The 27364-nt window shown below is 48.0% G+C and overlaps 1 protein-coding gene across 2 annotated transcripts in view; it reads right to left on the bottom strand.

Moving 5' to 3' along the window:
- Positions 1-12323: 12323 nt before the first annotated feature.
- The window catches only part of GLRX3 (glutaredoxin 3), a 31260-nt gene continuing 16219 nt past the window's right edge, over positions 12324-27364 (bottom strand). For both annotated transcript variants that reach the window (XM_027528519.1, XM_027528520.1), the window contains exons 5-11: positions 23642-23814; positions 23112-23173; positions 20957-21014; positions 19628-19680; positions 17382-17421; positions 17182-17274; positions 12324-12584 (exon numbers count right to left, since the gene is read on the bottom strand). In XM_027528519.1, coding sequence (XP_027384320.1) covers positions 12534-12584; positions 17182-17274; positions 17382-17421; positions 19628-19680; positions 20957-21014; positions 23112-23173; positions 23642-23814 — 530 coding nt within the window. In that variant the 3' untranslated portion in view covers positions 12324-12533. The remainder of the gene's footprint in view (positions 12585-17181; positions 17275-17381; positions 17422-19627; positions 19681-20956; positions 21015-23111; positions 23174-23641; positions 23815-27364) is intronic.

A 27364-nucleotide genomic window follows, 5' to 3' on the forward strand; every position in this document is an offset into this window, starting at 1 on the left:
GGTTCAGCCCCAGGACATCAGCCCTACACTCATCTCCCATGCACTTCACTTGAAACATTTAAAACAGACAAGAACAGTGGCTCATACAATGAAAGCCATGTATAGGCCACCAGCCTTTCTCAATCTTAAATCACACTGCCCGCTACCCTTTTAAGTGTAAAATAAATACCCGAGTCCACACCGACATAAATATGTTATTGGAAAAATTAATGGAGAAAAGAGACAAATCTCCCAAAATCTCCTTGTAGAACTCCAATATTCTGCCTAACAACACCCCTTACACGTGGGCCGTACAGATGGCTTTCTCCCAGAGGACACTGACCAGGGAAAACCGTGGCTTGACTGTGGAGGCGTGACAGACCTCAGCCAGGCGACCAAAGTCACCATCAGCAGCGTTACATGCAGACCATACTCTAGGTAGGACATGATGAGAAGCACACTTGGCTCTGGTTTTCCTACCACAGCCCCATCTCAGGTCAGTTCAGTCGCTCAGTTGTGTCCAACTATTTGCAACCCCATGAACTACAGCACGCCAGGCCTCCCGGTCCATCACCAACTCCCGGAGTTTACTCAAACTCATGTCCATTGAGTCGGTGATGCCATCCAACCATCTCATCCTCTGTCACCCCCTTCCTTTAGCCTCATCTCAGCACAACAAAAACCTTAGACAAATCCCAACAGAGACATGTCTCACCTGCCTGGCACTCCTGGGCAGCACCTGCCCAGCACTCCTCAAGCTGCTAAGTTTATCAAAAACAGGGAGTGTCTGAGAAACTGCCCAGCCCAGAGGAGCCTCTGGAGACACAACCCTAAGAGTCAATGTGGGATTCTGGATGGGACCCTGGGACAGAGAAAGAACACTAGGTAAAAACTTTGTTGTTTAGTCACTCAGCTCTGTCTGACTCGTGACCCCATGGACCGCAGCACACCAGGCCTCCCTGTCCTTCACCATCTCCCAGAGCTTGCTCAAATTCATGTCAGTGATGCCATCCAACCGTCTCATCTTCTGTCACCCCCTTCTTCTTCTGTCTTCAATCTTTCCCAGCATCAGGTCTATTCCAATGAGTTAGTTCTTCCCATCAGGTGGCCAAAATGCTGGAGTTTCAGCTTCAGCATCAGTCCTTCCAATGAATAGTCAGAGCTGATTTCCTTTAGGAGTGACTGGTTTGCTCTCCTTGCAGTCCAAGGGACTCTCAAGAGTCTTCTCCAGCACCACAGTTCAAAAGTATCAATTCTTTGGTGCTCAGAGTTCTTTATGGTCCAACTCACATCCGTACATGACTATATGGACCTTTGTTGGCAAAGTAATGTCTCTGCTTTTTAATATGCTGTCTAGGTTAGTCATAGCTTTTCTTCCAAGGAGTAAGCCTCTTTTAATTTCATGGCTGCAGTCATCATGTGCAGTGATTTTGGAGCCCAAGAAAAGAAAGTCTGTCACTGTTTCCATTGTTTCCCCATCTATTTGCCATGAAGTGATGGGACGAGATGCCATAATCTTAGTTTTCTGAACGTTGAGTTTTAAGCCAGCTTTTTCACTCTCCTATCTTTATCAAGAGGCTCTTTAGTTCTGCTTCGCTTTCTGCCACAGGATAGTGTCAACTACCATATACGAGGTTATTGATATTTCTTCTGGCAATCTTGATTCCATCTTGTGCTTCATCCAGTCCAGCATTTCGCATGATGTACTCTGCATAGAAGTTAAATAAGCAGGGTGACAATATACAGCCTTAATATACTCCTTTCCCATTTTGGAACCAGTCTATTATTCTGTGTCCAGTTCTAACTGTTGTTTCTTGACCAGCCTACAGTTTTATCAGGAGGTGGGTCAGGTGGTCTGGTATTCCCATCTCCTGAAGACTTTTCCACAGTTTGTTGTGATCCACACAGTCAAAGGCTTCAGTGTAGTCAATGAAGCAAAAGTAGATGTTTTTCTGGAATTCTCTTGCTTTTTCGATGATCCAACAGAATTTGGCAATTTGATCTCTGGTTCCTCTGCCTTTTCTAAATTCAGCTTGAACATCCGGACATTCTTGGTTCACATACTGTTGAAGCCTAGCTTGGAGAATTTTGAGCATTCCTTTGCTAGTGTGTGAGATGAGTGCAATTGTGCGGTAGTTTGAGCATTCTTTGGCATTGCCTTTCTTTGGGATTGGAAGGAAAACTGACCTTTTCCAGTCCTGTGGCCACTGCAGAGTTTTCCAAAATTTGCTGGCATAGTGAGTGCAGCACTTTCACAGCATCACCTTTTAGGACTTGAAGTAGCTTAGCTGGAATTCCATCACCTCCACTAGCTTTGTTTGCAGTGATGGTTACTAAGGCCCACTTGACTTCACACTCCAGGATGTCTGGCTCTAGGTGAGTGATCACACCATCGTGGTTATCTGGGTCATTAGGATCTCTTTTGTACAGTTCTGTGTATTCTTGCCACCTCTTCTTATCTTCTGCTTCTGTTAAGTCCATATTGTTAGAAAATGTGAATGAGGTATGAACTTATATCTGATAATAATGTATCAATATTGGTTCATTAATTATAGCACATCTTCCATACTGGTGTAAAACGCTAATAACACAGAAAACAGGGTGTTGACGGGGATATGGAATCCTCTGGACTTTGTGCCCCAGTTTTCTGTAAACCTAAAACTAGTCTGAAAAAAATCAAGCCTATTAATTTAAAAAAAACAACTAACCCCTGATGGTCCCGACTGTCCCCCCAGGTCCCTCAGCTCCCCCTTTGTAGGACAGGGAAGGTCTTCTGAGGCTAAAACACAAGATTCAGGGCGGGGGAAGCTGACCCAAAACAGCCAGAGGTCTGTGTGCGGTGAGGCCAGCCAGGCCCGTCCTTGCGCGCTGCAGCACACCTGGGAGGGCCCTGCGGGTCACCAGCAGCGAGGCGCCCCACCCTCCAAGAGCCGTCTGGACAAACCAGGTGGACTGTGAGGGTGCCGGCTGGGGCTCCCCGCGGCCACCCGGGCAAGGAGGGGTCGCAGGGTGCTCCCCCACAGAGGTGCAGACCCCGGGACGCCCAAGGACCCCCTAGGACGGAGGTCTCAGGTGCCCGCCCTGTCGGGGCGCCCTGCTCCCCAGACACTGGCGCCCCGACCAGAGGCCTCCGAGGGACCAGGTCCCTGGGACCCCCGAGGGCCGGGGGGGCAGCGGGGCTGAGTCGTCGTCGTCCCGACTCCCTGGGCACCGCGGCCTCCGTGCGCTCGCCTGGAAATGAGGCCCACGGTCGGGCCCAGGGCGGAAGCCTGAAGAGAGGTAAGGCCGACGAGCGACACCTGCACAAGCAAGTGCGCGAGGCGCCCTCGCGAGAGTCTCCGGCTTCCGGTGCCGCCCCCAACCCCCGCGCGCGCGTGCGCACACGGCCCGGCGCGCGCTCCCGGACCCGCTCCCACGCGCGCCTCGGTCCTCGCGCGCCCCCTGGCGCCCGGCGGCCGGCCCTGCGGGCGGCGCGCACCAACCCCGAGCGCGGAGAGCAGCGCCCCCGCGTGGACTCGCGCCGTCTCCGCCCGCGCGGAGGGCCGCCGCCCACGTGGACGTCACTCCCCCGGCCCAACCGCCCGCAGCTGAGCAGCGCGTAGCCCTGCGATCCAGGAGCGGCTAGAGAGCGAGCGCGCCGGCCTGGGCGATTCTGCAGGCGGCAGAACGGACGCGTGAGAGCCCCTGGAGGACATCCTGGCGCCTGTGACCATCAGTGCCGGCCTGGTCCCCCCGAGGCCGCCCGGGCGTCACGCGGGGCCCTGGGTGTCGCCTGCGGTCACCGGGCCCTGTGGCTGGAGCAGAGGGGCGTCCCTGTAGAGCTACGACCGCGGCACGCGGGGCGGGGGACGGGGATCCGGGGGCAGGGACCCGCCCCAGCCAGGCAGAGCCGGCCACGCTCTCCGACCTCTGGTTACAGGGCCGGTATCTGCGCGCGGCCTCCTGGGCAGTGCGGCCCCCCGGCCAGGCTCAGGGGCTGCGCGTCCCCAGGGGCGAGGAGACCCCTCACCCACCCACCAACCCCGCCAGCACGGACGCGCCCAGGCCGGCCCTTCCAGAAGGCAGGCGCACAGGGACCCACCCCCCAAGAAGAGGGGCTCACCGGGACTTACCTCTCCAGAGGCAGGGAGCGCCTGGGGCTGACCTCTCCAGGACGGGGTGCACTGCGGTCGAGCCCTCCAGAAAGTTGTCTGTGCGGCACCCCTCTACCCCCCCCCCCCCGCACGTGCTCAGCGTGCCCCTTCCCCGTGCACCCCCAAGGGCGCACACCCGTCCCGGGTTGGGTGGTCAGGGCCTGCACAAGTCCGGGCACCGGCCCTCTGGGATGGCCAGGGAAACAGGGTGGGAGAGACAGGGAAACAGGGTGGGCGGCCGGGCGGGGTGATCTGCCACGACCCCCGAGCAGCTCTCCAAGGGCTAATTCAAGGGTAGGCCTCCGGGTCACTGGCTGGGTATGTGTATCAGGTTAAGAGAACACACACAGTAACGCTGTGTTCCCTAGATATAGCGCTTGAGTGTTTGCAAAGAGGGCGGGAGCCTTGCTCCATCAGCACCTGCTGCTCCCCAGGCTGCCCCAGCCAGGGTGACCGCGCCCGGCCGGGACCCACTGGGCAGAGAGGGGCTCGCCCTGCACAGAGACGGTGTCTTGCCGACAGCCGCCTCTTGGAGAGCCAAGGGGCTACTGGCCCGGAGCCCAGTCTGAGCACAGCACTTGCTGGTGATGACCCTGTGCTGCAGTCCGGAGGCGCGGGGCCTAGGAGCTCAACCACCCGCTTAGAGGGGAGACTTTGGCAAATTTCTGCACCTGTTCCCCCCACGACAAAAACGACACCTGTGACACCCATTGTGCCGAGTCCTCAGCAGTTTCTACACGAGAAGCCCCAGGCTTCCCACAGACTAGCCTTCACGGAGGCAGCTCCTCTGATCCAGTCTTCTCCCCACCCCCCCACCCCCACCCCACACCAGCTCTCCACCCTGTTAGGGCAGCAGGACCGCTCAGCAGGCCAGCGCTCTGCCCTGTGCTCAGTCCCCTCTGGACGCCTGGAAACATGAATGGCTTCCCTCTGCGTCACCGGGGAAGGAGCTGACTCAGTGACTCCACTATGTGTAGGATGAGCTCTGGGGCCAGGTGACCCAGGGCCAAACGCCAGCTCCACCGGGTACTGTGTGACCTGGAGCAGGTGGCTTACCCTCTCCGTGCTGTTTCCCCAAGTATAAAATGCGGTTGATGATGCCCACCTCACAGGGTTATTGTGAGAAGTAGTGATTCATGGAATCAAATATATAGGACAGGACTCAACATGTGATCAGCACCAGGTGGGTGGGGGCTAGCTGTCATTACACCATGCCACTAACTCAGGGATGCACACTGAGCAAGGAGCCAGGACCCAGTGACCATGTTGAAGGTAAGCTGTGTTTCCCTGGCGAACAGTTCAAAGTTCAAAGAGAAGACTCGAGGCTGGTGGTTACCCTGTGGTTCTTTAACAGGATCCCTAGGGAAGAACACTGATCCCCCACAGACCACACGCCCAAGGCTTCTTTGGCCTGTGCAGGGACCCCTGGCAGGCCCGCCCTCAGGGAACCCAGACTGTTCAACACTCCCGTCACCTTGAAATTTTTCATCACTGTACCTTTGGACTTGGGTTTGCTAAGTGAAGTCCTGTGTGGATCTGAGAGTTGGACTATAGTCCTGTATGTATAGTCAGTAGTCAGGTGTGGATTTGAGAGTTGGACTATCAAGAGCTGAGCGCCGGAAAAATTGATGCTTTTGAACTGCGGTGTTGGAGAAGATTCTTGAGAGTCCCTTGGACTGCAAGGAGATCCAACCAGTCCATCCTGAAGGAGATCAGTCCTGGGTGTTCACTGGAAGGACTGATGCTGAAGCTGAAACTCCAATACTTTGGTCACCTGATGTGAAGAACTGACTCATTGGAAAAGACCCTGATGCTGGGAAAGATTGAAGGCGGGAGGAGAAGGGGACGACAGAGGATGAGATGGTTGGATAGTATCACCGACTCGATGGACATGGGTTTGAGTAAACTCCAGGAGTTGGTGATGGACAGGGAGGCCTGGCGTGCTGCAGTCCATGGGGTCGCAAAGAGTTGAACACGACTGAGCGACTGAAGTCCTACAGGACAAGCATATGTGTATGGACAGGAGGTGCCCACGACATGCATTCATACATGTCCCCTGCCCCCCGTTCATACACAGCATAGAATCCCAGTGCCCCATGCACGGGACGCCCTCAAGACTCAGAGCAAGCGCAGGGGTGCGTGTTACACCTGTGACCCCACAGCCCCGAGGCCATGCTTTCCAGTCAGACCACAACTTACTTCATACACAGAAAGAAGGTAATGGCGTTCTAAGAGCCACACGTGACCAGGAACCCTGTCTGCCCTTCTGACCTCCAGGGATTCATACGAGAAACTTGTAATTTACTCACACAAAATGTGTTGTCTTAGGAGATAATTAAAAATTATCTACAAATGGTAGTCATTTAGATGAAGGTGGGGGAGCACAGGAGAGGCCCTTTTGGTCCTAAGTGCTGAGTCCTGGCCCCTAATTTTAAAAACCCACAGTATTCTTGATGGATGTAAAAGTCCTGTCATTTTGGAAGCCCAAGACCTCCAGCTGAAGCTGTCATATCAAGATGCCCAAAGCACAGTTCCCAGGGCTGGAGTCAGCATCTTCCTGGTTCAGACCCCACTGCCAGCCCCCGACCCCTGCAGAGTGACTTAGACACCCTGTAGTCAACCTCAGAGGATGCTGAGTTCTCAGCTGAGCTGGTGCGTGGCGAGCCCGGCAATGCCCCACACACACCCTCCCTGTTGTGGCCAGCTGAACTCACATCTTCCGGATCTGAACATCGATAGATAACGGACAGACCTCTATGCAAAAGCCCCTGGAATTCTGAAACCAGTGTGGGGCTACGAACTATAAAACCCTGTCTTTGAAATTACCCATTTTGGTGCATGAGGCAACAACTTATATATCCATTACAACTCACCATCTGACATGTGGTATAAAAAATGAATTTATCTGCAAGGTGGCTCAGATGGTAAAGAATGTGCCTGCAATGCAGAAGACCCAGGTTCAGTCCCTGGGTAGGGAAGATCCCTTGGGGAAGGGAATGGCAACCCACTCCAGTATTCTTGTCTGGAGAATTCCATGGAGAGAGGAGCCTTGGTGGGCTGCATGGGGTCTCAAAGAGTCAACACTTTCACCTTCAGGGGAAAAAAATGTTTGAATTTTGGTAACATGTATCTTTTGTCAAGTTTAAGAAAACTGACTTTCATTAAAAATTAAGCCAGAAATCATGTTTCATATTTTGGTCTTAAGCTATGAACTTCTGATTTGGCCATGCAAGCATACATGCTAAGTTGTTTCAGTCGTGTCCGACTCTGTGTGACCCCATGGACAGCAGCTCACCAGGCTCCTGTGTCCAGGGGATTCTCTAGGCAAGAATAGTGGAGTGGGTTGTCATTTCCTTCTCCAGATTTGGCCACAGGATTGGTCTTATTTCTGTAATTCCTTCCAATGAGGCAGGTAATGATCACCTGTGTCAAGTGCTTTAAACACATTACAGGTATTTCTGAGGTCAACTAAACTTCTCTGCAGAAGTTTAACCTAACAGAAGCAGAAGATATTAAGAAGAGGTGGCAAGAATACACAGAACTGTACAAAAAAGATCTTAGTGATCCAGATAACCATGATGGTGTGATCACTCACCTAGAGCCAGACATCCTGGAGTGTGAAGTCAAGTGAGCCTTAGGAAGCATCACTACAAACAAAGCTAGTGGAGGTGATAGAATTCCAGCTAAGCTATTTCAAGTCCTAAAAGGTGATGCTGTGAAAGTGCTGCACTCAATATGCCAGCAAATTTGGAAAACTCTGCAGTGGCCATAGGACTGGAAAAGGTCAGTTTTCCTTCCAATCCCAGAGAAGGGCAATGCCAAAGAACATTCAAACTACTGCACAATTGCACTCATCTCACACAGTAGCAAAATAATGCTCAAAATTCTCCAAGCTAGGCTTCAACAGTACATGAACCAAGAACTTCCAGATATTCAAGCTGGATTTAGAAAAGGCAGAGGAAACAGAAATCAAATTGCCAACATCCATTGGATCATCGAAAAAGCAAGAGAATTCCAGAAAAACATCTGCTTCACTGACTACGCCAAAGCCTTTGACTGTGTAGATCACAACAAACTGTGGAAAAGTCTTCAAGAGATGGGGATACCAGACCACCTGACCTGCCTCTTGAGAAATCTCCATGCAGGTCAAGAAGCAACAGTTAGAACTGGACATGGAACAACAGACTGGTTCCAAATTGGGCAAAAAGTATATCAAGGCTGTATATTGTCACCCTGTTTATTTAACTTCTATGCAGAGTACATCATAAGACATGCTGGGCTGGATGAAGCACAAGCTGGAATCAAAATTGCCAGAAGAAATACCAATAACCTCAGATATGCAGATGACACCACCCTTATGGCAGAAAGTGAAGAAGAATTAAAGAGCCTCTTGATGAAAGTGAAAGAGGAGAGTGAAATAGTTGGCTTAAAACTCAACATTCAAAAAACTAAGATCATGGCATCCAGTCCCATCACTTCATGGCAAATAGATGAGAAAACAATGGAAGCAGTGACAGACTTTCTTTTTGGGGGGTACAAAGTCACTGCAGATGGTGACTGCAGCCATGAAATTAAAAGACACTTGGTCCTTGGAAGAAAAACTACGACCAACCTAGGCAGCATATTAAAAAGCAGACATTCACTTTGCCGACAAAGGTCCGTCTAGTCAAAGCTATGATTTTTCCAGTTGTGTATGGATGCGGGAGTTGGCCCATAAATAAAACTGAGTACTGAAGAATTGATGCTTTTGAACCGTGGTGCTGGAGAAGATTCTTGAGAGTCCTTTGGACTGCAAAGAGATCAAACCAGTCAATCCTAAAGGAAATCAGTCCTGAATATTCATTGGAAAGACTGATGCTGAAGCTGAAGCTCAATACTTTGGCCACCTGATGTCAAGAACTGACTCATTTGAAAAAACCCTGATGCTGAGAAAGATTGAAGGCAGAAGGGGACGACAGAGGATGAGATGGTTGGATGGCATCACTGACTCGATGGACGTGAGTTTGAGCAAACTCCAGGAGTTGGTGATGGTCAGGGAGGCCTGGCGTGCTGCAGTCCACAGGGTGACAAAGTGTTGGACACGACGGAGCGACTCAACTGACTGACTGTAACTGCTCTGCATGACTGGAAAGTTGTTTTCTTAAAAAACAAAAATTGAGATTTTCTAATTATAAAAATATGCTTTTTAAAAATTTAGTCTCTATTTCAAACTCATCAGTAGGTGTCTGAAAATGGAGAATAATTCTTCCTTCTTGAGCAAGTTTTCCATCAGTCAAGATGGGCGGGACCTGAAGCTCCTGATAGAGGTCAAGAGCCCCGCTGACCCAGAATGACAGGAGGTCTCCGTCACCACAGGGCAAGGTCACCCCGTCCTTTAACCTGCCAAGGACCACTGACATTATTAGAGCAAGTCTCAACGCATTTGCCTACAGCCTTCTTCAGGTCAGTCCTTGGACTACAGGAGTGACAGCGATGAAGGAGGAGGTGGGATGAACTGCCTCCCTGAGGACGCACTGCCTCAGGAGAGGGACAGCCAGAGCGGAGCGTGCTGGCCAGTCACCCCGGACTTCTCATCACAGGCAGAAAGGCAGTCTGATTCCATCCACCTTGGTGGGGCGGCCTCATGGAAGGGGCGAGCCTCAGGTCTCAGGGGTCGTACAATACTGGAGTCATATGTAAAAGCCCAACCCTGCACTGGGTCCTGAAGCTAATAAGTCTCGTATTTCCCTGAGTTCCTCACCTGAATTCCTAACTCCTTTCAAAAATCAAGCAATCCTATTGGGATTTTTTAAGTCCATTCCTGCAAGCTGTTCCCCTAAGTGGATACCAATCCCCCAGGAACCCTCACCAGGAGGCTACCTCAGGGCGGGACACACGGTAGAGCGGAGCTGCCTGCCCTTCCCTAGTGAGCCCTCCTGGTTCCCGGAAGAGCAACCCGGACGACGGGAGGTTTGGCTCCCCAGGGTCCAGAGATGAAGTCCTAGCAGCAGTCACTGCCAGCGGCCTCAGCACCTGTGCACTGACCTGCCACTCCCAGCCCCTGGCCCGGCACGAGCCCTCAGCCCAGCATGCCTCCCCGAATTCCCAAGTGAATTCAAGCACAGGGAACTGTGCAGGCGAGGAGCTGGCGGAGCCGGCCTGTGGGGAGGCCCCTGCTCCCTGGCAGACAGCAATGGATAGACTTGCTCCATTCTATCCACATGCACACCAGCTCCCCAAGTATGTGAGCTCACTAGAGCCCTCACACAGCACCAGCCCGTGGTCTGCTCCCAACAGAGCTCGGCCTCAGGTAGCATCTGGATGACACCCTGTCGCCTTCTGACATCTCTCGGATGCTGGGAACTACTTTGTCTCCAGAGAGAAGACAACAACTCTGACAAAAGGTGATGACTAGGGCAGGCGCGACTGTTAGGCAGTCTGATCGGGGTCGACCTGTGAAAGGTGAAGTTCCACTGGGCACAGGAATCACCTGCCTTACTCCCAAAATACATCCAGGAAGTCAGTGAGGAATGGCTCAGTTTGCACAAAGGTCTCTTGGCCTTCCCGACGTCTAGCCAGAAACACCTGCAAGGTAGAAATCTGCCCCAGTGTCACTCCAACATACCTGGAGCCCACGGAGCCAACAGCTAACAGGGCTCAAGAGGTCAACCTCATGTTCAGCACGGGGACAACTCCCCAAAAACTCTCCCAACTCAAACCAGATGCTCAACCGAGGACGATGCCAGAGCTCTTCATCAGGCAAGAGTCCCCTGAAGGGAGTCTGTCCTAAAACGCATGCGGCATCTTACACTATCAGAGTAACACCTCTGAGCAGAAGGGTGGCTCCCTAATTGGAGGTCAGAGTTTTTGCCAAAAGTTACGCATTTTATTTGAATATACAAGAGGAGGAGGAAAAAAAATTCTTTTCACGTTGTTGTGACAGCAGATACTTTTGCTTGGGATAAGGTGAGGTTAAAATCTGACTTAGTAGAAAATACAACAGGGCAGGCAGCGCCCATGGAAAGCGCAGAAGTCACGAAAGCGGCATGGGGCTTAGACGGTTTGGGTTTGGGATAAAGGAAATCAGGGCCCCTCCATGAGTCACGCACATCCATGGAGCCAATGGCTTAATAAAATTTCAGTCAAAATGCATTTCCATCTGCATTTTAGAGGTTTTGCTTATACAGTTATTTTCAAAGTGGAAAAACATAGTTCATAGACTAAAAAAGAGCCCAAAAGAGCCCCATCTAATTATACACAGTGGCAGTAAGACACTAAGCCATGAGGGGCGTTGGCAGGAAGCAAGGCCACGTGTGACACACGGGAGCACGTCTCTCCTCTCTGCACGATGCAACAGCAGGGAGACGGCCTGCCGCGTGAGAGACAGGAAATGCCAGCGCCCTGGTGAGCGAAGCCTTACCTGCGCCGGAACTACCTGCGCTTCCTCCCGTCTCTCCTACCCCAACTGCTGGCTGCTGCGCCCCTTTCCTTACAAACACCAATTTTCTGGAGCCTTAGCCACCCAGCTCAACAGGCAGGGAAAACTCCATGAGGATAACATGTGCCTCAGGTACCGGCAGAGTCTAAGAACATGGCAACGGACTCAGCCATCTGTTTAAGGCATGCACGGCAGAGACCTAAAGGAACAACTGTTTTTTCAGCATGTTAGATTCAGAATCAAAAATACTACTGAAATGTTCATGGACTTCTGGATGTTCTCAACTTATTTAAGGACTAAACCAGTATTTTTAGTGCAAAGATTAGAGTATGTTGTGATGCGTAACACAACCCAACACCACCGTCCTGCTCTCTGCCAGGCTACCTTATCCTTGGACAAGTTATGAAAGAAACCTGCTGACACCCCACTGAGAAGCCCCCTCTTCCGGGAGGCTCCCAGGTACCACGCTGCTGGAGCTGACACAGGTCCTGAGGCTACAGACGCCGACGTGGACCCAGCCATTTCACCAGGGCCCAGCTCAGTGATGCTCAGAAAAAGGCCTGCAGCAGGATTTTCTGAGCTGTAAAAAGATCTTTGGCCAGTGAGGGGAGCCATTGGTTTGCTCTATGAGTGGCTCTAAATGCTGATGTGGTTCAGATTCTCAAGTTCCCCACTCTCTGAAGACTATGTCTTAACTGCAAGATGCCCACAGATGATGAAAAAGAGATGAAAAGTGGGTGAGTTACAGTAACTACAAACCTAACATCACTATAAAGACACACTTTTTTACACAATTATTTTTAATTGAACTTGAAGATGTTTATTGCGTTCTATTTTTGGTGGAAAAAAGGTCACATACGTTATTTAGCACAGCCTTGTGAAACACACAAAGCGTAACCGGGGATGAGCATTTTCTCCTCCTAGTCCATTCCTGAGGACTAAATCATGAACTGCTCCGCTGGAGGAAGCCTTCCTGCGGTGGTGGGCACCAAGTCTACTGTTCATTAATTTTCTCCTTTCAGTATAGGCAGCAACTCCCCGTTTTCTTTCAGTTCCTAAAAATAAAGAATGAAACCATATCATGCATATGTATAGATAGAAAATGAAAACATCTAAACAATGGCAGACTGCATCTGTATCAGAGAACCCGAAGAAACACCTTACTGGATGCAAACTCCAGTCCACCAGCACATTCAGACTAAGGGCACCACCATAAAAACCGCAGGTACACTATCACCTTACAAAATTAGAGTTAAAAGATGTTCGAAAACCCACAGATTTTTCAGCATTAGCAAACACAGTAATTGGAGCAAAACAGTGAAGCTTCCTATGTAAACAATAGCAATTAACAGGGAAAATGAACTTTTAAGTGATTGAAGGAACATCAGGTCCACTCAGATACAATGCACAGGACGCCTGCTGCCCAACAGGCAGTAATGAGGCTTCTTGGTTTCAACCCAACCTGGAAAAGCCAGGCACTGGTATGTACATGTAAAGGCTAGAAACCATTAAAAAGCTAAGTATTCAGAAAGGGTTTGTGCCTATCTTTCAGATCTAAAATTGGAATACAGCCATCAAGTTTAAAATGTGATGGTGGAGGATAAATAAGATTTTCTAGTTTAATATAAACAATTTGACAGGACATTTCAGGTTATTCTTAAGCTTCATGAACATCAATCAATCAAACCACTAAAACCCACTGGCACTCTCTCTGGATTAAACCCAGACAGGCAGGTCTTGGGATCCTGTACCCATTTAACAAGCACACATCCGGTGACATCAAGAAACCATGCACGACTCCTCGGAGCACACGACTCGGAGGCAGCAGGCCGTGCAGCTCGATGGCTGGGTGGGTGGTGGTCCTGACATGAGACTGGGACTCAACGGCTCCCTGGCCAGGAGGGGGCACACCACTCCCCTAACTTCCGTCTGTTTCCTCACCTGCTGGGAGGGTGTCAGGCAGTGACCTATGGGAAGCACCTGACTCTCAACTGATTCTGCGTCCCAAACTCTGCAGTGGTGCACTGTCCACTCTTCAGAGCTAATGTTAGCTCTCTGCATCTATACTAACCAGTCGACGTTTTTCTCCAGACATCAGCATGGCAGTCACTCAGTCACCAGATAATCCATTCACTTATCACTCATTCAACCAAACCAGCACTCACGGCTCCTGCTGAGGAAGCCAGGGGTGAGCCGTCAGCAGCACAGCTAAGGCTTTAAGTGACATAGCAGCACAGCTAAGGCTTTAAGTGACATAAAGATGAAGAGCTGCCCTCTGCCAGAACAAACCAACATGGCAACATAACATCAAACCCGTTACCTTCTCACAGAAAACTGTTACCAATATCACAAATTTCCAGACGTGTAAGTTCTTAGCAGGTGAACACAAGAAGTCATGTAACACACACTGTTACACACCTGAAAAGAAGCTGCCCACGCAGCTCAGCTTCAGGGTGAAATGAGACATCTTGACTGCATCTCCCCCAGAGCTGCAGTGGCTGAGGGACAGGCTACAGACCTTCAGACAAGAACAGGCTCTGGAGCGTCTGGGCTCCGCACACTGCCTGTGTCTCACACAAACACAAATAGATATAGAACAACAAATGCAGACCGAGTTTTGCTGCCTCGGGGCTGTTCACAGCTACTATGTTGTATGTTTTCTTCCCTCCAGGAATGAGAGTTTACTGGGGACATGATTCACTGGCTTCCTCAAGAAGCGTGACATCAAACCTGGAACTCAGCAGGAGATAAAACCTGGGCAGTGAAACCGCAGGACCGCAGCTCTGTGACTCAGAAAAGCTGCCAGCACTCAGCGCTGAAGGCCCCCAGGGCTGGGCCAGAGCTCCTTCATGGGACGACAGCGTTAAGTCAAAAACGTAGAGAGGCAACAGCAACCAGACAGCAGGTTATAAGACAACCAGAGGCAGCAGCACTTACTCCATGCTTTCCACTTACAACATCAAGAACCTGGCCTCAGATACGATCCTCCCCCCTCCATGAGGCCGCCCCGCAGCCTCGCCGCTGCCACCGCGCTCCCGCACTGCGGCTCCAGAGGGGGCTCCAGGGAGGCGTCCATGGTGCTGAAGCCGCAGCTGCCCTGCTGTCCTGGGCCGCCCTGGAGAGCTCCAGGACACATGCATGCTACCAGGTGGGGCGCCTACATTCTGGACTGGAAATCCTATAAGCAAAGTCATGTCTGTTTAAAATTCACTTAGAATTTACTTAAAGCCAGTATCTAACAGAAGCAGAAGATAGTAAGAAGAGGTGGCAAGAATACACAGAAGAACAGTACAAAAAAGATCTTAATGACCCAGATAACCACGATGGTATCATCAGTCACCTTGAGCCAGACATCCTGGAATGTGAAGTCAAATGGGCCTTAGGAAGCATCACTACAAACAAAGTTAATGGAGGTGATGGAATTCCAGTTAAGCTATTTCAAATCCTAAAGATGATGCTGTGAAAGTTCTGCCTCAGTATGCCAATAATTTTGGAAAACTCAGCAGTGGCCACAGGTCTGGAAACGGTCAGTTTTCATTCCAATCTCAAAGAAAGGCAATGCCAAAGAATGCTCAAACTACCGCACAATTGCACTCATCTCACACGCTAGCAGAGTAATGCTCAATATGCTCCAAGCCAGGCTTCAGCAATACATGAACCATGAACTTCCAGATGTTCAAGCTGGATGTAGAAAAGGCAGAGGAACCAGAGATCAAATTGCCAATATCCGTTGGGTCATAGAAAAAGCAATAGCGTTCCAAAAAAAAAAACATCTACTTCTGCTTTATTGATTACGCCAAAGTCTTTGACTATGTAGATCACAACAAACTGTGGAAAATTCATCAAGAGATGGGAATACCAGACCACCTGACCTGACTCCTGAGAAATCTGTATTCAGGTCAAGAAGCAACAGTTAGAACCAGACATGGAACAACAGAGTGGTTCCAAATTGAGAGAGGAACACATCAAGGCTGTATGCTGTCATCCTGCTTATTTAACTTCTATGCAGAGCACATCATGAGAAATGCTGGGCTGGAGGAAGCACAAGCTGGAATCAAGATTGCAGGGAGAAATATCAATAATCTCAGATACGCAGATGACACCACCCTTATGGCAGACAGTGAAGAGGAACTAAAGAGCCTCTTGATGAAAGTGAAAGAGCTGGCTTAAGACTCAACATTCAGAAAACTAAGATGATGGCATCTGGTCCCATTGCTTCATGGCAAATAGATGGGGAAACAATGGAAACAGTGACAGATTTTCTTTTCTTGGGCTCCAAAATCACTGCAGATGGTGACTGCAGTCATGAAATTAAAAGATGCTTGCTCCTTGGAAGAAAAGCTATGACCAACACAGACAGCATACTAAAAAGCAGAGACATTACTTTGCCGACTAAGATCCATCTACTCAAAGCTATCGTTTTTCCAGTTTTCATGTATGGATATGAGAGTTGGACCACAAAGAAAGCTGAGTGCCAAAGTATTGATGCTTTTGAACTGTGTTGTTACAGAAGATCCTTTAGAGTCCCTTGGACTGCAAGGAGATCAAACCAGTCAATCTTATAGGAAATCAGCCCTGAATATTCATTGGAAAGACTGATGCTGAAGCTGAAACTCCAATACTTTGGCCACCTAATGCAAAGAACTAACTCCTTGGAAAAAAACCCTGATGCTGGGAAAAACTGAAGGCGGGAGGAGAAGGGGACGACAGAGGATGAGATGGTTGGATGGGATCACTGACTCAATGGACATGAGTTTGAGCAAGCTCTGGGAGTTGGTGATGGACAGGAAGCCTGCTGTGCTGCAGTCCATGGGGTCCCAAAGAGTCGGACACAACTGAGTGACTGAACTGAAAGCCAACCAAACAAGGAAATTCATCATCAAACACATAGAAGAAACAGAGTCCTTGAAATACACTGACAACCTGACACAGGTCTCGTTTCCCAGCATTTGAGAACCAGTGGGGGACCTGGAAATGGCCTCATGCAGTCCTGAGGTCAGTGACCTCAGGCCTCAGTGGCACAGCTGGCAGGGCCAGGCCAGCACTGTGTCCCAGGCCCCGGCCCTTGGCCTGGCACTCTCTACTCCGTCACCGAGTACATGTGAGTAAGGCGACTGAAATGACACCAGAAAGTAATAAAATTATAGTAACAGAAATGTAACGGGGCAGGAGAACTTCAGAAGCAGATGCAAAACAAACATTTCTGGCTGAAAAAATCTAAGATTCACAGACAAGACGAGCCTGAAGGATACAGAAAGCATACTTAAATATGGACTATGCAAGGAAATTCAAAGTAGAGACAGGGTGGAAAGAAGCTAAAACGTGGGAGAACGTAGTACAGTGTGAGTGAATCAGGGCTGGAGACTGGGCACACCCAGAGCTGCTCTGAGTGCTGAGTCTCTCTGGGGACCCTGGCTGGCAGCTGCTCAGAGCCAGAGCAAAGGGCCTAGTGGGTAGGAGAGGCCACACAGTGAGGGGCGGATTCTGACTGGCTCAGGTGAGAGGTAAGAGACAAGATGTTCTTGTCGGAGAGATGGTAGTTCTGGGCTGGAGTGATCAGACACGAGGCCCAGGACAAGTCCAGTGAAACGACAGTTTTCATACACGCTCAGGCTTTCATTCCTTCAGGCTCCCAGTGATTCCTGACCTCACCTTAACGATGTCCAGTCCTCCGACAAGCTCGCCCTTCACATACAGCTGAGGGTACGTTGGCCAATTGGAGTAAGCTTTTAATCCTTGCCGAACCTATGGAAACAACAGGAACTCTGAAATGGCCCTATCAGATTAGAATAAATGACAATCCTAATGGTTAAAACTAAGACAAAAGACAAAACCTAAAACACAGAACTTACTTCTTCATCCTCCAATATATCAAATGTCTCATATTCAATCCTACAAAAAGGAGAAAACATTTTAACAAGAAATACAGTTTTAGACAAAAATTATAAACTCTATTTGGTGTTTCAAAAACAGTCAAGAAAAGTAAAACTATTTTGTTGCTAACAAAATTTGGGGGAAAACAAATTATTTTACTTCTTTATCTGTCTTGTACTTGACAGAATAAGTCATCCCAAGATATAAATTTTTCTGGATTTTCTCTGCTTTGGGACCAGGAGGGAGCAGCCCTGCGGCGCCCAGGGATGGAGGCTGGGAGTTCACCAGCTGGGGGACACACCCCCAGCCACCTCCCCTCTGGAAATGAGCCTTCCACAGAGCATGACCTACTTCAGAACACACGTGCTATTTCCATGACGCACACAACCAGTGCAAGTGCTGTGGCTTTATGCTGTGTGATGAACGCTACTTGTATAAATGAGTGAAAATTCAACCACATCTACTCAGGAGGATTTCATTACAAGGTGGTCAAGGAATTAGTAAGCATATATGACTGGATCCCTGCAGGAAGACTGAGTGTACGTGCAATTTCAAAACCTGGCCAAAGAAAATGCCACATATGAAAAAATGGATTTCACTGTCCATAAAACCAAAGCCATTTTCACAGGGAATCCTGTTCACTTAACACACAAGTCCCAAAGAGAACGGTCCGTAAGGCAGGAGAGAGTCGGAGAAAGAACTTGGCAGGGTGAATCAGCAACAGGTATCAAGAATGCAATGTTTGAAAGAAGAGCAAAAGAGATTGAAAAAAGAAAACAGAACCGCAGTTTAAGTCTGCCTTCAAGTTGAACTAAAGAGGCAGATCTCCTAATTGACACAGTATCATAAAAATCCTGAGTTCTGGAACTGCCCACTGATATAAGGGATCTAAGAAGCGCTGGGCCTACATGTACACAGGTATACCGAGTCACGGCTGCCAGTGCGCCTCCTGAAGTTCCCTGTAAAGGGCGCCTCCCACACCCCAATGCACACTGGGTGCTCAGCCCCTCGGGGCACATGTCTTTTCTATGGAAGGAACAGACAAGAGCAAGGATGGAGGAAAGGAATAGAGCGCGAGAAGCGCCCCCTACATTCCAACAGCTCCAGCAGGATCACAGTCCTCCACGTTAGCAGACCCTAGGAGGTGTGCAGCCAGCCTGGAGTCGGGAGGGTACTCTGTCCCAAGAAGCTCCCTGCTCTGGGGGAACTGGCGCTTCCAACCCAATCCGCCTTACACAGACATGGGACAGAAAGTAAGTGATGGAGACTTTCCACCAAATACTTAGGCTGTAATGGGCCCAGAACTGTCCCATCCTGGTCTCAGAACCCCAGGGGACTAGCTGGCGCTAAGGACAGGTGGCCTGAGGGTGACTCACAGGACATGTGGCAAAGGGAAGAAAGTGACCAGAGCCGAGCCAGCCTCTCCTGCAGCCCAGGGCAGGGTGAGGACAGGGCAGCTGGAGGCTGGAGCACGACAGCGACCTGTCTCTCCTCTGTGAAGCATCAAAGTCACTTGAATAGAATGACTGTTCTTTTATCCCCAAAGTTGCATCTGGGGCTGTGTTACTCAGCCCAGCCCAAGAATGCCCACACACTTCAAAGCTGACTCTCCCTGTCATGTCATAGGGTTGGCGAGTCTATCTAAAGCTACAGTTAGAATCCTTACAATACTGAAAAGAGGCAGTTGAGAATAAGGAAGAAAAATAAGCAAAAACAGTGCGCAACACAGAACATGTGCTAAGTATCTCTAAAGTGGTCTGACCACAATTCCAGTTTTCCTACCTGGCAGATCACTGAGATCAAAAGCACGAGCACCACAGTCTAACCCACCACCTCTCAGATCCAGACAACAGACCTTCATGTGCTTCCTGTTTCACGAACTATTCGGAAACTAGAATGTTTTTTTTAAAGAAAATTAAAAACCTATAATACACTTTCGCTAAAATATCTTTATGCATGCTAAGAACTCAGTTATTAATTTTCCTCTGGGAAAGTAGACAAATAGCTATCTCAATGTCTGCCAAAATACCTCCTTTATGTTACCAATACGTTGACATTGGTCAAAAAATTCTACTGTGGTCTACGTTAAAGCATTCACAAAATGCTACAGCAAAAATAAATAGATAGAAATACATGAAAAGATATAGCAACTAAGAAGAATCAGTGTCAGAACTGAAAAGTTAGAATTTCTTAAATATACCCTCTGAAAATGAGATTTACTTACCCAGTACTATTTAGTATTTCCAAAATCTGTCTGCTGAAGCCACACTTAGCTTCCTAAATTTAGGAAAAAACACAAACTTTAGGATGCACTGCATGCCAACACAGCCCATGAGCACGGCCCTGTCTGAGGCTCTGTCCGGGGGACGGCACTGCAGAAGACGGCCGGCTCCCAGGGCCTCCTCGTACCAGAGCCGGTAGGTTGATGAGACCCGCCCCTTCAAGAAGGACCCATCCAGACGTCACCCCAGGCGCACGGCCCCCAGCCTGACTTGGGCTTGTCACGACTGGAGATGTGTTCTGACACTGTCACCTCGTGATCAAAAACCTCCAGAGTCAAACCCTGCCGCTGCTGCTGCCGCTGCTCCACTTCACACAGACCACAGCCACAACGCCTCCTTTCTTAAGTGGTTGGAATCATCCCTTTCCTAGTTTCACTTTTTAAACGTATGTTTACATTATGGAGTACCAAACTTTTCTGAGGTTATAGAAAAGTCTAACAGGTTTTTTCATGCCAGAGGATCCCAAATCCCAGTCCTATAGAAAAGACTGGGGACACTGTCTTTTCTATAGGAGACACTGCAGCTCTGGGGCGAGTGGCTTGCCCAACACACCCCACTCGACAGGTGAGGCAGATCGATCGGCAGTGTCCTGACCGCCTCCGCCCAGCCTTCCAGATCCACCTGTCCTCTGCCAACCCTGCCCGCCTCAGCGCCTGGTTAGAACAAAGGATGGTAACAGGGGCTGGCTTCTAGAGATCACCCATCTGATTCAGATACTCAGGATAGATGGTTCTGATCACCCTATCAGTAGGGGTGAGCTATCAAACTTGATATTCAGAATGATGCACAATCAACATAACTCTCATCCATCAGAGCAACAAGAACCACCCAATCACAAATCACACCTGTCAAACCGCCCCACACATCCACCAAGCAAGTTCTGAGCCCTGCTCCCTTCTGCATTGCCAGCACTTTAGACCACGGTCCAGGGCTGCAAACCAAGAAACCGTGAGGTTCCCAGCCCCGAAGTGCACGCTCTGGGAGTAGACAGCAGCTAACGGAACCGCCCAGTGCTAGCAGTGCTGACCACGTCCGCTGACAAAGTTTGGCAGCAGAAAGAAATGCACCCCGCTGAGATGTTGATGATAAAGTCAAGGAAAATGTAGATTACTTTGTTTGATCTCCATAAGCACCAATTAAGGCCTGGATAACTTCCTGCTACCACTACAGCTTCATTAGCTACAGCTAGGAAAAAAAGATTTAAGTGTCCCCTTGTTGCAGATGTTAACATCAAAAGAAATTACAAATAAAACCATTTTTGAGTTCTTTACCTGTTTGTTTCCTTTCATAAAGAGCATCACAGAAGCTTTATTTGTCAGTACTTTGAGCCTGAAGAGAGAAAATTGATATGAAAGGGCTCAGCTCAATTATTAAACACCACTTTCGCTCCGCTTCGCAGATAGCGTGCACATTTGAGGGACGGCAGGATGAGAGTTCACAGCACTGAGTGTATTAAACAAGCAAACGCACTGACATTCCCCTTATTTCACCGTCTCCCTAAGCCACTGTAAAGCACGATATGGCTTTTTAAGGCAACGAATGTGCCTTCAAATTGCAAATTTAAGCCCATCAACTCACAGAACTAAAAAAATAATAATAACCAACTCAGTAAGGAATTGCTCAATAAGGGACATACAGGCTGAGCCCGCCCGGAATTCCCAGAGCTAGACTCGTGTGTCCTTTCCCATCACGAGGCCAGCACAGCCCCACACTCTTCACACCCACAAGGTCCCACCCGCGGGGAGACACGCTCAGCATCAGTTGCTGAAGTCTAATGCTCTCCTCTCAACTTTATACCATCTTTCAAACCTCCTGATCCAGCTTGCTGTCCGGAACGCTGACCATCTGCACACACCCTGGAGTCCACAGTGGCTCTCAGGGCCCACCTCCATCAGGACCAGGGGCCCCACGGGAGTCACAGCACTGCGCTCTCCTCCTTCCACACACTCTGGAACACTCGCGGCTCCGAATCTCCTCAGAGGAAAATGGTCTCACAAATGAAGCACGCAAATCATGCACAAAGCTGCGTGACACACGCTCTCACATGGTGCAAGCAGCCACTTTTCAGGAAGCGCCCACTCCCTCACCTGGAGATCCAACTACTGGGATCCAGGGAACCGAAACAGGCCCCTCTGTGCCACAGAGACGTGGCGGAGGCCAGGGACTCGGGCCCGACACCGCGCTTTCCAGAAGCCCTTTAAATTATGACTCAAAATGTACTGCCTGCTACCTTCTATATAATTCCAGCCAGCCATCTTCCAGTGCCTGAACACAGCAAATTAGGAAAGAGCGGCCTAATGGAAGCAGGGACCCAAACAACAGCAAAGGTGCGCTCAACACACGGGAAGTAAACTAAGCAAACACAAGCGCATCTGGAGACGGGTTTCCGAGGCCACGGCCCTCGTCGAGCCACCCAGGCTTTTGAGCAAACCCTAGCCCAGGACACGAGAGTGCCACAGGGGCCTGGAGCCGCACCTGCCTGCCACGAAGGCACAAAGGGTGCACGCTGAGTGTGCACGCCACCTGAGGGTGCACGCCATCTGGGAGCACGTGGCACTTCCAGGTCAGCTCGACATACACGCCAACTATGAGGAGCACTGTACGACCCAAAACAGGTAAGTGAACATGTGCAGAAAATCCCAAAATGTTAAATGAGAAGAAAATTAATTACGAGAGAAAGTTTTACCTTATAAACTCAAGCCCCAACTATGAATGGTTGATACGCTGCTGTATTTCAAAATAAACTGCTTTTTAATCCTCTACATTAATATTTATTATAACTACTTACTACAATTAATATTTATTAAAATTAAAATCCTACAGACCCAAGTCCAAACTTTCTATAAGACAGAATCTCTAAAAGCAGCTTGAGACCCTTCATAAGACAAAGCAATTTCACAGCTCCAAACAAAACCTCCTTCAATTTTAAGTTACTACGGTCCTAAGAACGGCAATGAGAAATCCCAGAGTCTCCACATGACCTCCACGCACAGCCTCTGCCTTCCACATTCAACACGTCTCACAGAGCTCTACCAAGATGGAGACAGCAGCCAGCCCGAGGCCGTGAGCTTCAAGCCATGAGCAGCTTCAAGCCGTGAGCAGAACTGTCGCTAAAACCTACCACCAAGACTGGAGCCCAGCTCCAAAATGCAGAGGAGAACTGCAGTTTGGTCACTGCATGGTGACAGTGACGTTTCTACAAAACCAAGAATATCCTCCACATAATCATCAAACTGGTGCAACATTTTCTCTAGTCCAAATGAGACCTTTCCAAGTTTGCACGGTTAACTTTGTAACAATGTAACAATTATGACCTGGGCATACAATAGCAAACCTCTGATTTCCATATGGAAAGAGTAATACAAAAACTGAAAACTCAAAAATATTTTTAAAATAATAGCAAACTGAAACTTTAAACACACTTACCTTTCCTCTAACTTGGGGGCTTTGGGGCAAATTGTATCCAGTTCTTTAGATGCTTCTAGCTCCTAAAATAAACACATATGTTTATTTATACATTTATTGTAACAAATCTCCTCAGTCATACCATAATATCAGTGTATCACCTATTAGTAAATTCATTAGTGAATTTACAGGAGTGAATCAGAAATATTGTATTTATTCCAGATTCATAAATGTAGATTCTACAAAAATGTATACTTTTGATTTAATACAGCACTTATAAAAGTACGCTTAAATACGAAAATACCAAACTGGTGGCTCAGTGGTAAAGAACCTGCCTGACATTCCAAGAGACACAAGTTCGATCCCTGAGTTGGTAAGATCCCCTGAAGGAAGAATCGGCAGCCCACTCCAGTATTCTTGTCTAGGAAATCCCACAGGCAGAGGAGCCTGGTGGGCTGCAGTCCATGGGGCCCCAAAAGAGTCAGAGACAACTTAGCAACTAAACAACAATAAACATGAAAATTCTTTACAATGGTCTTCTCACTTCTAACCTTAATGATATCAAGTCCTCCTATGAGCTCTCCAGAAACATAGAGCTGGGGGTAGGTGGGCCAGCTGGAGTAGGTTTTGAGGCCCTGACGAACTTCTTCATCTGAGAAGATGTCGAAACTGCTAAACTGAATGTTATGTTTGTTAAGAATTTCCACCATCTGCTTGCTGAAACCTGCACACAGAAAAAGAAAATAAAGAACTTTATTTCTCTCTCTCACGTACACACAATTTTATGTTAATTCAGAGTGTACACTACCTACTGAACACAGACAATCTACCTCTGTTTTACCGATGATTAGCATGGCTGACTAGTGTGTAAGGAGGAAACCAATTCTAAGAACCCCTTCTCTGGCCTTGAACCAGAGTTTTTTTAGGTGTGTTTATTCGAGTTCCTCTTCAATGTTAGGTATGTTTTCATAGCAGAGGAAACGGTGCCGGCCCAACAACACAGACCTCAAGCCCAGGCGCCCAGCTGCGCTCACCGAGCGGAGGCCCTGTGCAGGCCTGGAGGCCACCTCGCCCTCCTGCACTCTGCTATCAATCGGGAGACTGGCCCGGGCACCCATCCAGTGCCCCCGCCCCCAAGCTCTGCTGTTCTGTGAATCTGTGAGAAGCAGCAGTAGGTGGAAGAGAAAACTCTACAACTGCTATTCTCCACTACGACTGGACCACACTGGGAAACCCAACTCTGTCTGGTCTCTGTTGCCCTTTTACGACTTCCTGTGCATCCATTTCAATAGTTCTCAATTTTCATCATCCCTAAATAGAATACATCAAAAATCAAGAAAGCAATATGTTCTCTTTTAGTCTAAAATGACATAGCACATTGAATTTCAAAGCCATCTCCTCTATGTTGTGTATGAACTGTCAGTAGACTGGCAGTATCCTTTCTCGTCCCGTGTCATTACTTGACAGTTTCTTTTCTAAAACTATTTCTATTCCCCAAAGCACGTAATGTGATTTCTTTTTAACCACACTGTAGTGACGATCTCATGTTCCCTGATTTTATTACACTTTTGTGACACATTTTTGTTCTGTGCTTTTTTGACACCATTTTCTTACTATGACCTTAGTACTGAAGAATAAGAGTGTGCATATCAGTCTTTTATAAACCTATTTAGTCTTGTCTGAAAAGAGGGTATTTTTCTTCCTATAAGCTAATTCTTCCTGATTGTTTTTCAACACTCTGTACTCCACTCATTCACATTCCATCATTCTTCTTCCCAAATACAGTCGTAATCCACTGGAAAATAAACTACTCTTCAGATTCAAAATTCCTAGAAGGTAATAGCATCTGCAATTATTTTTAAATAAAATCAAATCATGAATAGGCTTTACCTGATGTCATGCAAAAGCACTTTTACTATTAGAATGTGGATCTATAACTGAGCTCCAGACATCTGAGATCTGCCATTCACTGGGATGAAGCACCAGTGTTTATTTGTATAGCATGTAAGTTGCTTTTCCCACAACTGAAGTGTTAAGTTCATGTACAGCCTGAAGTAAAACACTGATTCTGAAATTTTTTCATTCATCTGGGAGTTCATTAGTAAACAGCTAACGGCTGATTGCTGATGGTTATTCTGTTGCCAATATATTAACTCATTTCTACTGTAACTGACTGAGAAAAAGCTTTATTTTTGCTTTAGGCAATTACATGCAGACTAGAGAGATTGACTGGTAGTGTTTCATTTTTAAGGGTTAAAGTGACAGACTGGAAATGTTATGCTTAAGGATAAAATAGAAGGTTTTAATAACAAAATATTTACACACATTTTTTTAAGAAAAATGCATGAATGCAGTAAAACTATTTAGAAATAGAAAAACCATGTTTAACGGTTATAGAACCACCATTTTTCTCCACAATCATTTCCACTCATGACAGATGACATGAATAAGGAGCCTAACTGCCACATTTCATCACTATCTACCAACAATAAAACCCTAAAGAATGCTTTGGAATCTGTAATGTTTCCATGTCTGATTTAAAAAGTAAAACCCAATTAGATGACTCACTGCAGGAAAATATCTGCACTGTGGTTCAAATACCTTTTGCTTCACTAAAAGCGCTGTCAGAGCAAACAGACATGAGAGCTCCCAGATAACTTAATTAACCTGCAAGATCAAGGATGTATCATTCTGTTTTAAAAGATGTGCATCTCAGTGCTCCTCAAAAATCATCCTACAGCACGACAGCCTTCTTTCCTGTCCTCCTGGGCAGCACAGAAAAAGGACAGTCTAATCCTCTGACGACTGAGACCCTATCAGCATGCCAGGCTCCTGAGACACTAAGCATACTACAGGTAGAGCCCAAAAGTTAGGGTTGAGAAGACAGATGTGCAGTGTGCAGGGGCTGGGCTGAGTCCAAGGAGAATCCAGGGCAGACGCTGAAACGGCTTTCAAGGTTTCCTTGATAGGAAGTTTAAGTGTTATTCATTCACGGTTTTCTGTTTTACTGAATGCAAGGTGTGGACCCGCTAATCAAAAACCAAGTGTAGCTCTACTCCCAAAGGGAGTCCAAAGGGAGTAATGCGTGTTAATGACAGTAGTGCTTTCAAAGTGAATTCTGTGCCAAGTATGGAAATACCAGCCACCTGAGTTCATGGGAGCTGATGGCCATTCTTTGATAAAGAAGAGTTTTCCTAGGCCTCATCTCTAATGTACCATCAGAAAAGCAAAAGCAATTTTCCACCAAACGAGCTCAGAAAGGCAGAGGGTAAAAGTTGTGTATGTTCCTGTAAGAGAACAGTTTCAAGATAAAGACAGTGTATGGAGCCATGCACACAGACAAGGACAAGCAGTTAGAGAGCAGCCCCGGTGAAGGAAGCAGCAGGGCACAGTCACAGCAGAAGACTCCCGATTAAGCCTTAACTAGATGCTTTTGTAAAGAATACCAATACTCCAAAATAATCTGTTTACTATATGTGATAGAAAGACATGCTGTCACAGAAACCAAAATACTGGGAAACAGAAAAGCCTACTAAAATGTAGTTATAAACATTCTATATAACATATATATAAAAATAATGAAGAATGAAACTGTTTATCATATGTATCTAAAAATCTTTTTTATATCTCCCAAGTATTATCTAAATGTATATAATATAATGTATATTATAGTGTATAATATAAAGCAATAATACATTGCTCTGCAATGTTTCCAAGCTTCTTTTTCATTCTAACTCATTATTTGTACAGCCTTCTAAATGCCACTCAGGCGGTTAATATAAAGACGGCTAGAAATACCTCATAAATTCAGCCTAATAAAGTAAATGGTAAGCAGAAAAATGATTACTTCTAAGTGTAATTCTATTTTATTTGAGTACTCATTCCGCATCTGGATGGCTCTCCGAGGCTGACTCCAACCTCTGACACTATGAAGAAAGAACTGCAGGCACGAGGAGGGTGGCCGACGTGAAGCTGGAAGCGTCAGGGCAGCACAGTCACAGGCGGCCCGCCAGCCGGCATCCGGTCTGCGAGGCATCCCAGGACACCCCTCCCCGCTGCCGCTTCAGACCACCTTCCCCGACTGCAGTTTCACCACTGCCAGTTTTACCTGCCGGGGAAGCTCTTCATTCAGAAGATTAATTAAGAGAGTATCAGTGTTCTGCTCCCAAAGAAGATACCATGCTACTGGTTTTACTGTGGGCCTACTGTGCATAACCTGTCATGCAGGCTGCTCCGCGCCGTACAGCCTGATAACGGTCCTGACTGGGACCCGA

The sequence above is a fragment of the Bos indicus x Bos taurus genome, chromosome 26 (assembly GCF_003369695.1).
Source record: "Bos indicus x Bos taurus breed Angus x Brahman F1 hybrid chromosome 26, Bos_hybrid_MaternalHap_v2.0, whole genome shotgun sequence".
Taxonomy (NCBI): domain Eukaryota; kingdom Metazoa; phylum Chordata; class Mammalia; order Artiodactyla; family Bovidae; genus Bos; species Bos indicus x Bos taurus.